This window comes from Notolepis coatsorum (assembly GCF_963971535.1).
Source record: "Notolepis coatsorum genome assembly, chromosome: 2".
NCBI lineage: Eukaryota > Metazoa > Chordata > Actinopteri > Aulopiformes > Paralepididae > Notolepis > Notolepis coatsorum.
In genome coordinates, this window is record NC_140166.1 from 72823456 (window position 1) to 72836815 (window position 13360).

The window sequence follows — 13360 nt, forward strand, 5'->3', positions numbered from 1 at the left end:
CACGGTGTTATTCACCGTCAAAGATGGTGAAAAAACGATATATTCTCCTTTGGTTCATTACAATTTACTCAAAGATAGTAACAGACAAAATCTTTCTGACACTGGGAATACATTCCCTGAGGGTATTTAGGTATCCCTAGAGAACATGCAAATGGACCTTGTAGAAGTGGAGAAATCTTCCATTTACTTGGGTATGTACTTTTAGGCAAATCTTCTGAAAATATGGCTAGGGCTTAAGTGGTTAAAGGTATCCAATGAATTAAAATGAATGTGTATTTGGGTGGGAGTGTGAATATAAACAAAGTGAGCTGTTTAGAAGAAAACTCCATTGGACAACTTGAAAAGGCTACGGCCACAGATACATGTATTCTGGAACCAGAGCGGGGCGTATCCTCCGGAGCTGAGGGATTAAGTTTAACAGGATCACGCTAAACCTATTATGTTGGGAGCCATGTCATTAATTAGACCACTGATTATAATTTGAGGATAATCACATTAATCGGCTACCATACCGATTACAGTTCATGAATAAACATTTACATTTTAGGCATTTAGCAGATGCTCTTATCCAGAGCCACTTACTGTACAACAAGTGCATCAGCACACTCACCTGTAAACACCCTTACACAGAGCTGCCTCTACACCTGTTCGTCACACAGCCTGAAACACACTCCTATACACAGAGCTGCCTCTACACCTGTACGTCACACAGCCTGAAACACACTCCTATACACAGAGCAGCCTCTACACCTGTACGTCACACAGCCTGAAACACACTCCTACACAGAGCTGCCTCTACACCTGTACGTCACACAGCCTGAAACACACTCCTACACAGAGCTGCCTCTACACCTGTACGTCACACAGCCTGAAACACACTCCTACACAGAGCTGCCTCTACACCTGTACGTCACACAGCCTGAAACACACTCCTATACACAGAGCTGCCTCTACACCTGTTCGTCACACAGCCTGAAACACACTCCTACACAGAGCTGCCTCTACACCTGTACGTCACACAACCTGAAACACACTCTACACAGAGCTGCCTCTACACCTGTACGTCACACAGCCTGAAACACACTCCTATACACAGAGCTGCCTCTACACCTGTACGTCACACAGCCTGAAACACACTCCTATACACAGAGCTGCCTCTACACCTGTACGTCACACAGCCTGAAACACACTCCTACGCAGAGCTGCCTCTACACCTGTTCGTCACACAGCCTGAAACACACTCATATAGCAGAGCTGCCTCTACACCTGTTCGCCACACAACCTGAAACACACTCTACACAGAGCTGCCTCTACACCTGTACGTCACACGGCCTGAAACACACTCCTATACACAGAGCTGCCTCTACACCTGTACGTCACACAGCCTGAAACACACTCCTATACACAGAGCTGCCTCTACACCTGTACGTCACACAGCCTGAAACACACTCCTATACACAGAGCTGCCTCTACACCTGTACGTCACACAGCCTGAAACACACTCCTACGCAGAGCTGCCTCTACACCTGTTCGTCACACAGCCTGAAACACACTCATATAGCAGAGCTGCCTCTACACCTGTTCGCCACACAGCCTGAAACACACTCCTACACAGAGCTGCCTCTACACCTGTACGTCACACAGCCTGAAACACACTCCTATACACAGAGCAGCCTCTACACCTGTACGTCACACAGCCTGAAACACACTCCTACACAGAGCTGCCTCTACACCTGTTCATCACACAACCTGAAACACACTCTACACAGAGCTGCCTCTACACCTGTTCGTCACACAGCCTGAAACACACTCCTACACAGAGCTGCCTCTAACCATAACCCTACTGTATGTAGTTTCTCAGGTACTAACCCCTACTGTATGTGGTTTCTCAGGTACTAACCATAACCCTACTGTATGTGGTTTCTCAGGTACTAACCATAACCCTACTGTATGTGGTTTCTCAGGTACTAACCATAACCCTACTGTATGTGGTTTCTCAGGTACTAACTGTTGTGAAGGGCCAGATTAAACCGAATATATATATTTATTTATATATATATATTTAATTGTATTTGTATATTCACTAATATTCCCTGATATCCCTTGTATATTCCTTGTACAATATGCATTGAATATCCATTCTAGCCTACTGAACATCCCATAATAGTCTCCATTCTACTATTGGTCGAGACCTTGGTGCCAGGCTGCCATACCCCTCAGACCCAGTTCAAACGTACCGCTCCACATGTACGAACAAGTCCTAGTTCCGCGTAGGAATCTGACTACCGCACCACTAATGGGACTATTTGTTCATAGTGCGTATATATACTGCGCTACTAAAGTAGGACTTCCTTTTCAGTCCAGTTTCTTACCCTCCAATAGAGTCACAGACGTAAAGCCTCCCCGCGACGCCACGTGTGGGAGTAAGGCCAAGTTCGCCTACCATCGGTATTGAGACATCGTGTATATTAATATTTGAATAGTCATATTTGGCACTATATCGTCGAGTTGGACGTAGTCTATTAAGCTAATAATAGTCTGTTAATATATAGTGCTTCGTGCGGTGAGAATACTACCGTAGTCAGTACCCCATCGTTTCGGGCAGAGAACTGGCTGCTTACCCAGGGTGGTTGACCCCATGTGAAGCTGCACCCGAGGAGCCCCAGAGCCGACGAGCGAGTGGACCTGTATACCGGATTATTCTACCGACGACAGCCCGCCTTCCCAGGCACGGATTATGCTTTGTATACTTTGATTATTCCATGGATAAAGACCCCCGACACTGCCGTGTGTTGGAACCCCCCCCCCCTGGAGAGGACGCAAGGTGAGGAGACGCTCTGCAAGACGAGGTCGCTTCACGTCTCTCCCCCGTGGACCGGAGAGAGCCGGCCCACAAAGAGTCCACCTGCTTTCATCTGTGGTCCAAGGATCGCCGGCGCATTGAACGGCACTACAGTGGGTTCACCTGGGATACCCTTGGCCGGACGAGGCAGCCGGATTCTACCCCCCCCCCCCCTCCTACTCCTGTCGGCTTACAAGCGACCGGATTAACCCCCCCTTAGTGTATCTAGTATATAATCATTAAAGTATCATTGCTGTTATTCCTTAACTATTCCAGGTCGTATATTTACCACCTGCGCCATCAGAGATTGGACATTCTCTATTGATATACCGACGAATACTCTTTGCCATAAAAGTGCATACTATTTCAATTCATAAATGTAATTAAGTGATTAAGTGCTTGCTCTACACACCATTGCTGTGTAGTAATAAACGCATACTTCGACTTCGTACATTTGTGTTGGATCCGTTTCATCTACGTGAGAGTGTTTATGATAATATATTTATGCCGTGTACTGGGTGGCCGAATATTAAGTACAAAGGTAGTGGTAGTAAGTATCATATCTAGTAATACAGTCAGGGAATTGTACCCCTCAGTTACAATTGGTCCTTCGAGCCGGAGGGTAATCAGTGTAATATTAATATAGTGTTATTAATATTGAAATGGCCTATGATGAACACTCCACGAAACGATCCTCCTAACCAACGCCCGCAGCGCGAACGACGGCTCCCTCAGTACTTAGAGGCTTACGCTGTCAGTCAACAACCTAGTCTTCTACTAACAGTAAACGCGGTAAAACTAGAAAGTAAAAGTATGTCTAACCCCAACGCCCAGACTACCCCGACCATAGAGGCCCCTACGGGCTCTAATGTAACTGACCAAGTTCACGGTGGGGACCAGTGGGAACCAGACATGACTTCACACCCCGCCAGTACTGAAGAAGTAGTCCCCGATGAGTCCCGGGAGGAATACAACGCTACCGAGAGAGAACTCGGCACGGAAGAAGACGGGGAGAGCACCGTGGAGATAGAGCTCCAAGGCTCCGCAAGGAGTACCCCGAGGGAAGGCTCCCCTATACAACCGCCTTCTCCCAGCGAGGCAGAGAGGACCCTACAGCAGGCCTTCCTCATCAGCCTGAACGCCGCTGCTGAACGCGACCGACTGCAGATCCAGCAGCGAAGCGAACACGAGCAGATACGTCTAGAAATAAGACGCATTCAGATGGAAGAGAATGTGGCCCGAGAACGAGCCGGTGCTCAACGGGACGCAGCGCGCGACAGACAGCAGTCGCAACTAATAGAACAGCTGATCAGACGGACAACACCCTCTCCCTCCGCCAGAGGCTCCAGGAACTCGTCTAGACACACCTCCAGGGCGGCATCCCCTAGCCGAGTAAACAACCCTGAACTTGACCAACAGACGAGGTCTATACCCCCCACAGACCACCTCCCCCCACCGGTCCAAGCGAGACCTAGCAACCGGGAAGGAGCAGCATATCCTGTGGAGAGGCTAAACCAGAGACTACAAGCACTGGATGACCTAACTGAAGACGAAGAGGAAGAGGAGGAGAACCACGCCCGAAGACAGCACAGTACTCTACCGGACCAGGAGGTCCGGTACAGCCCAGGCTATACTCCCGCGGAGCTGCGCTACAGACCCCCGACTCTATACACGGGTGAGCACGACGCACGACCCGCACCGAGGAACAGCACCTGGACAAGCGGGCCATGGTACACTGCCGGTACCAGCCCATACCAAGGAGCGGGAGGAGACTCGCCTAGGAGGCCTCTCCCCCAACGCTCGCCGATGTATCCACAGTCAGCGTCATACATTGGCACGCCTATGGTACCCGACTTCACCCAAGAGAACCGGGCCCAGTATACAGAACTCCGCATGTGTCTGGAGACCATGTTGGTGGATGTATTGGATGAACGCCACAAATACGCCATCCTACTGAAGCACTTAAAGGTACCCCGCGCACATAATATAGCGCTCGCCTACGCGACTTCCACCACCCCATACACAGCAGCGCTGGTAGCACTGGACCAGAGGTATGGGCGCATATGGGATTAAGTGATCCAGGAGATCCGACACATCGACCGCTTACCCCCAGCAATAGACAATCGAGCACTGGACGACCTGTCCATCAGAGTGCAGTCCCTGGTAGGGATGCTGGGAGCGCAAAGAGAGAAGGGGAGGCATGAACTTTACGCCAACTCAAATGTGGAAAGGATTCTGGAGAAGCTGCCGCCCGCTCGTCAGGAGCGCTTTAGGCGGCAGAGGGACCACAGAGACCCGAATGGCCCCGAACCGAACCTCCTCGATCTAGCAGACTTCCTGGCGAGAGAAGTCAGCAGCCTACGGCTAGATACATTCGGACGGAGCACCCCTGGCTCCAGAGAAGGAACCAGACGACTAAATGATGGAAGAAGATCGGTGACTGTGATGCACCAATCGGAGTCAGTACCGAGCAGCAGGAGCCACAGTACCCCCTCCAGAACGGAGAAGTGGAAGATAGTGTGCCCCTACTGTGAGAAAGAACACTGGCTAGCGCAATGTGACTCCTTCCCCAAGCTGAACGCGGAGGAAGCAGGTCAATGGATAAAGTCCAACAAGTGCTGTTTTCGCTGTGCGCGCTCACACATGGCAGCCGAATGCCGCTTAAAGAAAAGGTGCACCAAGTGCGATGGAGCCCATCTGGACATACTTCACGACAGTAACAGACGGCGCCCTTCACCCGCACCATCCAGCCGCAAAGCGAGCGTCATGTACATCGATCCCGCCAGCAGCAGTGGAGCCCGAGTACTCCTAAAAGTAGTGCGTGTGACACTAAGCTACCAGAATAAAGTCCTGGACACTTACGCCGTCCTCGATGACGGGTCAGAGAAGACCCTGCTGCTCGCCTCCGCTGCGGCCCAGCTAGGGCTGCGGGGAAGCGAAACCCAAATGACAATTCGGACAATAAGACGAGATTTGAAGACGATAAAGGGCGAGAATGTCTCATTCTCTATCGCAGCAAGCGGCCAGCCTGAGCGACGGTACCAGATTACAGACGCTTTCACCAGCCAAGAAATAGGACTGTCGCGGTACACATACCCCGTCGCCAAGCTGATGGAGAAATATGCACATCTGCGCAAGTTACCGATCCCGCTCATAGACAATGCTATGCCGACCCTGTTGATAGGCTCCGACCATGCAGACCTCATTGTCCCGATAGACCGGGTTCATACCGGACCCCGAGGCTGTCCTGCAGCAGTCGAGACCCGTTTGGGATGGACTCTCCAAGGCCCGCTCGCCAAATCTCTCAACCGAAGTACAGCCACTAGATGTCTCCACTCCCGAGTCACAGAGGGAGAAACCGCACTCCTGCAACACGTAGAGCGGCTATGGACCTTGGAACAAATGCCCTTTAAGAACGGAAAGAAAGACATTCGCTCTAAAGATGACATTTACGCCATTCACCTCCTCGAGACAGGGACCAAGAGAGTCCCGGTCAACGGCGTGTTGAGATACGCCACGCCACTCCTGCGGCGAGAAGGAATGCCTACTTTCCACGCCAAGACAGACGCCACAGAACGGTACCTGCTGAACACGGAGCGGCGCTTAGCCAAGAACCCCGCCCAAGAGAGTGTATACCGCGCTGAGATTGAGAAGCTCATCACAGCGGGACACGTCACAAAGATGGACATTAAAGAGGCGGACAAGCCCCTGTTACGGTTCCTATGGAGAGAGAAGCCAGGAGATGAGCACCCAGCCATCTACCAATGGGAAGTCCTCCCCTTCGGAACGACGTGCAGCCCCTGCTGTGCTACATTTGCACTACAGAAACATGTAGCAGAGGACCCAGCAGCGGACGAAGAGGTCCGACACAGCGTAAAGAACAGCTTCTACGTAGACAACTGTCTACAAAGCCTTTCAACCCAGGAAGAAGCCGAGGCTCTCCTGATTAAACTCCGCGCCTCATTGATCAAAGGCGGCTTTGATCTCAGGCAGTGGGCCAGCAGCGATCCGCAAGTACTGCGCAGCCTCTCCTCCGAGGACAAGGCAGCCAGCAGCGAGACCTGGATGGCTACAATCCCGGGAGAAGCCCAGGAGATGACCCTGGGATTGGTGTGGCGATTCAAAACAGATTCGCTTCACTACAGACACAAGCCCCTGACTACGGAGCAGGGAAGGCCGGCGGCGGCGCCGACCACCAGACGGAGTGTGTACACAACACTCGCCCGACAATATGACCCGCTAGGATGTATTCTACCGTACACCACCAGGGCAAAAATGATTGTACGAGCATTGTGGGACAAGGACCAGGGCTGGGACGACCCCATTCCCGCACACCTTGCATCCACCTGGAGAGAGTGGGAGATGGAGCTCCACTCACTCCCAGGCGTTAATATGCGCCGAAGCTACTTCCCACCCACGGTGAGGCCAGAGACATGTAAAATGGACTTACACGTCTTCAGTGACGCCTCAGAGGTCGCATACGGATCAGTAGCCTACTTGCGGGCCCAAGACCAGGGGGGAGAGATCTACACAGCATTTGTCCTCGCCCGCTCGAGAATAGCCCCACGCAAGCAACAATCTATCCCACGTCTAGAGCTCTGCGCAGCCCTAGCCGGAGCGCACCTAGCCACGCTCATCCAACGTGAGCTCACCATACCGGTGTCTAGAACAATCCTGTGGTCAGATTCCACGACGGTACTCGCCTGGATCAAATCGGACTCATGCAAGTACAAAGTCTTCGTGGGAGTCAGAGTCACCGAGATTCAAGACTTAACCGAAGAGTTAACCGGAGAAACAGAGTGGCGCTACGTTGATACAAAACAGAACCCAGCTGACGTCATCACCCGGGGGATGCCCCTGGATGACCTCACCCGTCGCAATGTCTACAGTGACGGCCCCGCATTCCTAAGACTCCCGGAAGGACAGTGGCCCATGCCTATCCCGAGGGAAGCAAGTCCAGAGGAGGTGGAAAATAAGAAGTCTGTGTTCTGTGGATTGAGCACCGTAGCCTCCACCGACCCTAACATAGACGATTGCACGTCCATAGAGAGTGCACAACAAAGAACATTCCTGCGGTACCACCCGGAGTGCAAGTCCCCCGCTGATATGTCAGCAGCTAACTACGAGGAAGCAGAATTGCTTCTACTGCAGCGAGCCCAGAGAGACTCGTTCCCCGATGAATTGGCCTGTCTACAGGGAGGAAAGCCCGTCCCATCCGACAGCAGATTAATTCATCTGGCCCCCGAGAGCGACGCTCATACCCTCATCAGAGTGGGTGGTCGCCTACGCAGAGCCCCCAATCTACCGGATGACATTAAACACTACCTACCGTCTCTACAGACCCGCCAGAAGTGGGTAAAGGAGAGAGACAATTTGACAGAAGGAACAGTCGTCATGATTATTGATCAATCACTGCCCAGAGCTATGTGGCCGGCCGGCCGCGTAAGCAAAGTGATCACCGGTGCCGACGGCAAGGTCCGAGCAGCTGAAGTGCTCGTCCAGGGTCGCACTTACACCCGTCCCGTGGCGAGGCTCATAGAACTGCCTCGACTCCCAGACACAATCGATGATGACCATGACCCTACAACCCTATGACTTTGTGAAGTTGACTGACCCCTACAGCAAACCCTTATGTGTAAATAGACAACGCGATTAATCTGTCTCTGTTTAACTGATTAGGTCTGGGACCTATTCAGGGGGTGGCTGTTGTGAAGGGCCAGATTAAACCGAATATATATATTTATTTATATATATATATTTAATTGTATTTGTATATTCTCTAATATTCCCTGATATCCCTTGTATATTCCTTGTACAATATGCATTGAATATCCATTCTAGCCTACTGAACATCCCATAATAGTCTCCATTCTACTATTGGTCGAGACCTTGGTGCCAGGCTGCCATACCCCTCAGACCCAGTTCAAACGTACCGCTCCACATGTACGAACAAGTCCTAGTTCCGCGTAGGAATCTGACTACCGCACCACTAATGGGACTATTTGTTCATAGTGCGTATATATACTGCGCTACTAAAGTAGGACTTCCTTTTCAGTCCAGTTTCTTACCCTCCAATAGAGTCACAGACGTAAAGCCTCCCCGCGACGCCACGTGTGGGAGTAAGGCCAAGTTCGCCTACCATCGGTATTGAGACATTGTGTATATTAATATTTGAATAGTCATATTTGGCACTATATCGTCGAGTTGGACGTAGTCTATTAAGCTAATAATAGTCTGTTAATATATAGTGCTTCGTGCGGTGAGAATACTACCGTAGTCAGTACCCCATCGTTTCGGGCAGAGAACTGGCTGCTTACCCAGGGTGGTTGACCCCATGTGAAGCTGCACCCGAGGAGCCCCAGAGCCGACGAGCGAGTGGACCTGTATACCGGATTATTCTACCGACGACAGCCCGCCTTCCCAGGCACGGATTATGCTTTGTATACTTTGATTATTCCATGGATAAAGACCCCCGACACTGCCGTGTGTTGGAACCCCCCCCCCTGGAGAGGACGCAAGGTGAGGAGACGCTCTGCAAGACGAGGTCGCTTCACGTCTCTCCCCCGTGGACCGGAGAGAGCCGGCCCACAAAGAGTCCACCTGCTTTCATCTGTGGTCCAAGGATCGCCGGCGCATTGAACGGCACTACAGTGGGTTCACCTGGGATACCCTTGGCCGGACGAGGCAGCCGGATTCTACCCCCCCCCCCTCCTACTCCTGTCGGCTTACAAGCGACCGGATTAACCCCCCCTTAGTGTATCTAGTATATAATCATTAAAGTATCATTGCTGTTATTCCTTAACTATTCCAGGTCGTATATTTACCACCTGCGCCATCAGAGATTGGACATTCTCTATTGATATACCGACGAATACTCTTTGCCATAAAAGTGCATACTATTTCAATTCATAAATGTAATTAAGTGATTAAGTGCTTGCTCTACACACCATTGCTGTGTAGTAATAAACGCATACTTCGACTTCGTACATTTGTGTTGGATCCGTTTCATCTACGTGAGAGTGTTTATGATAATATATTTATGCCGTGTACTGGGTGGCCGAATATTAAGTACAAAGGTAGTGGTAGTAAGTATCATATCTAGTAATACAGTCAGGGAATTGTACCCCTCAGTTACACTAACCATAACCCTACTGTATGTGGTTTCTCAGGTACTAACCATAACCCTACTGCATGTGGTTTCTCAGGTACAAGGGGGCATCGGGCAGCTCTGCTGTGTGCGCCTTCACCATGGCCCAGGTGGAGCGGGCGTTTGGTGGGCGCTACCGAGAGGTCAACAGGGAGACCCAGCAGTGGTACACCTACAACCACCCCGTACCGGAGCCACGGCCTGGAGCGGTGAGCGCTGCTACGAACACACACACACACACACACGCACACACGCACACACGCACACACACACACACACACACACACACACACACACACACACAGTAGAGTCAGTCAGTCAATCTATCAACAATCAGTGAGTCAATGCCTGTTTGTCAGTCTGTTTATCTCCGTGTGTCTGTCTGTCCCATCTGTTTCATCCGTCTCTCTGCATGTCCATCAGTCTTTCTGTCAGTCAGTTTGTCTGTTTCTGTCTGTACATACAAAGGATGCAATTTGTATCCCTCTCCCCCTGAGAATAATTTTCTTTATTAAATGAGCACATATACAAATTAACATGTGTTTATGTTAAAAAGCCAGCATTCAATGGAACAAACAAAAATTAGCCTCCAGCTATTCATACAGTATGCATTCGTGGAGCTGTCGTGAAGAGATGTTGTGGCCTGTGGGCAATCAAAGAGCCGCTCTCCCTTTCTTGTTTGTCATTTGTCTATTTATCATCCCTTGGTTATATAAACAGAAAAAATAAATTAATCACTTCATGGGTTGGCTCCCGGATGGGGGGGGGGGGACTAATTTAGAACCTAAATTATTCTGGAGAAATTGGTTTCCAATTCTTCTGACTTTGATAGGTTGCCAAGGCGTTTCCCAGCTCACTGCAATGTCATGTTTCTGAATTAAATACTGTATTAGCCTAAAAACGGTGTTAAATTTAGCTAGAAGTCTGCGTTATCAGTTGTGTGTGTGTGTGTGTGGGGGGGGGGGGTGTATGAGAAGTGTTATTAATGAAAATCTAAGTCCCACAAAACAAGGCCTAAAGCCCTGTGGGCTGTAAGCAAGGCTTATTGTCATCTCTCATCCACTCTGCCCTCGTTCACCAAGGATTCACCTGTAAACAATTGTTTCGCTTTTACCATGAATAAATCAAGCAAAGGTCACCATTATGAATAAGTCATTACAGTGTCACCAGTCGTGACGAGGTGTTTTTTCAACTAAAACACAATGTTAAAGTTGTTCACCGTTCCCCCCTACAGTGTGTGAACAACCACGCCAGACAGGCGGGCATCCAGTCGTCCTTACACATGCCCGACAAGGTGCTCAACTTCGTCAAGGACCACTTCCTGATGGACAGCGTGATCCGCAGCCCTCCGCTGCTGCTCAAACGCAGTGTGCGCTACACGCAGATAGCCGTGCACAAGATCCAGGGCATGGAGCGGGCCTACGACGTGCTCTTCATCGGAACCGGTACTGTGGGTCTCTAGCCTTTCTGTTCAGGCTTCAGTCTGACGCCGAGGTCTTCCACAGATTCAGAATGTAATACAAGGTTGAATGACTTCAAGGCAACGGGCTGCGTGAATATTTTCCCTAATGGGGTTGTACTTCCGCGTTCGGTTTTTGCGCGATCTGATTGGCCACTGACGTTTCTGGTCATGTGACATGTGCGCCAATCGCGTGACGCCTAGTTCTATCACCGGTTAAGCTTGGCGACTCTTTCGAAGTTGGTTAAGGTTAGAGTTTGTCTTAGAGCAGGGCGATAGAACACCAGCCCTGATTCCAAACTCTAACCTTAACCAACTTCGAAAGGGTCGCCTAAGCTTAACCAGTGATAAACTAGGCGTTAGGTAGTTTGCAGGCTGTTAGAGCCGGAAATAGGCGCAGAACTAGGCGTCACACGATTGGCGCACATGTCACATGACCAGAAACGTCAGTGGCCAATCAGATTGCGCAAACCGAACGCGGAAGTACAACCCCATTAGGGAAAATCTTCACGCCAACGGGCTGGACTATAGACACTTTACATACACATCACCCCACGTCTAGCATTGTACAGTCACTCGTGCAACAACTATGCCCTGCAACAGGATACACACCGCAAAATAAGAGGAAGTCCCATAACAACTTTTTTTTTTCTATATTTATGTGTGGGTAAATGTTGTGCAAATTTAATAATGGACGTAGTAAGCTTTTAAATGAAATAGTTTGCGACATAACGTAGAAGAATATTTGTATAAAGTGTCAATCAACCCAAGGTCCCCTATATTTCTCCCTCTGCTTTCTAGTAACTATGTAACAGTGTCAGCTATACGCTCTTATGCTTACGGCTCTGCAATATGGGATAGGAAATTATATTCGGAAGCCCTTTTTTTCACAATATCTGAAATAATTTAGTGAGAAATCTGACTTTCTTGACTCACTAGTATGGGATAATGCTTTAGTCCTCAGAATCGGAATCTGCAGTGGAGGAAGTCATGTCTTATGCTACATGCTACTGCGTATGTCATCGCTGATCACTGAATAATATTATTCTGAGAAACGGGGCTGAGGAGCTGACTTGGTGTCTGACCAATGACCCGTGACATCACACTGTCATGATGACCAATGACCCGTGACATCACACTGTCATGATGACCAATGACCCGTGACATCACACTGTCATGATGACCAATGACCCGTGACATCACACTGTCATGATGCTTTTTGCACGTCCACCCAGTGTTGGTTTTCTTTATATATTTTGTCAATGCAAGAAAAAAAGTAAATAGTGGTCAGATATATTTTTAACTTTTGTGTGTGATTTGGAGGGGGGGGGGGTATTTAAATTATTTGCTCTTTTGAGTTATGTGTTAACCGTCTGTAGTGTGGTAGTGAAAGGTTAACCTTCTGTAGTGTGTTAGTGAAAGGTTAACCTTCTGTAGTGTGATAGTGAAAGGTTGACCTTCTGTATTGTGGTAGTGAAAGGTTAACCGTCTGTAGTGTGGTAGTGAAAGGTTAACTTGCTGTAGTGTGGTAGTGAAAGGGTTAACCGTCTGTAGTGTGGTAGTGAAAGGTTAACCTTATGTAGTGTGGTAGTGAAAGGTTAACCATCTGTAGTGTGGTAGTGAAAGGTTAACGTTAGGTTATGACTATAACCAAGTTCTGTTAGTATAGCGACGCTCGGCATCGCTCTCTGCACTATCTCGCATACGTGCACGCGCACTGAATAAAGACCACAATGTACCTTTAATCCCAATATTCGTCTGACCACACCCCTATCACCTTACCCATATAAGCAGGGGTGGGGCCACCCACTCTCCTCCTTCCCAAGCTTTCGCCACAAGGCGAGGTCAAAGGCTGCAGCGGCGTCGGATGCCGAGCGTCGCTATACTAACAGAACTTGGTTATAGTCATAAC

The 13360-nt window shown here is 49.6% G+C and overlaps 1 protein-coding gene across 1 annotated transcript in view; it reads left to right on the forward strand.

The window, feature by feature from the left end:
* LOC311223265 (semaphorin-4B-like) overlaps nt 1–13360 on the forward strand; it is a 183758-nt gene that overhangs the window by 149332 nt on the left and 21066 nt on the right. The window contains exons 10-11 of the mRNA XM_084308050.1: nt 10048–10198; nt 11224–11434. Coding sequence (XP_084164176.1) covers nt 10048–10198; nt 11224–11434 — 362 coding nt within the window. The remainder of the gene's footprint in view (nt 1–10047; nt 10199–11223; nt 11435–13360) is intronic.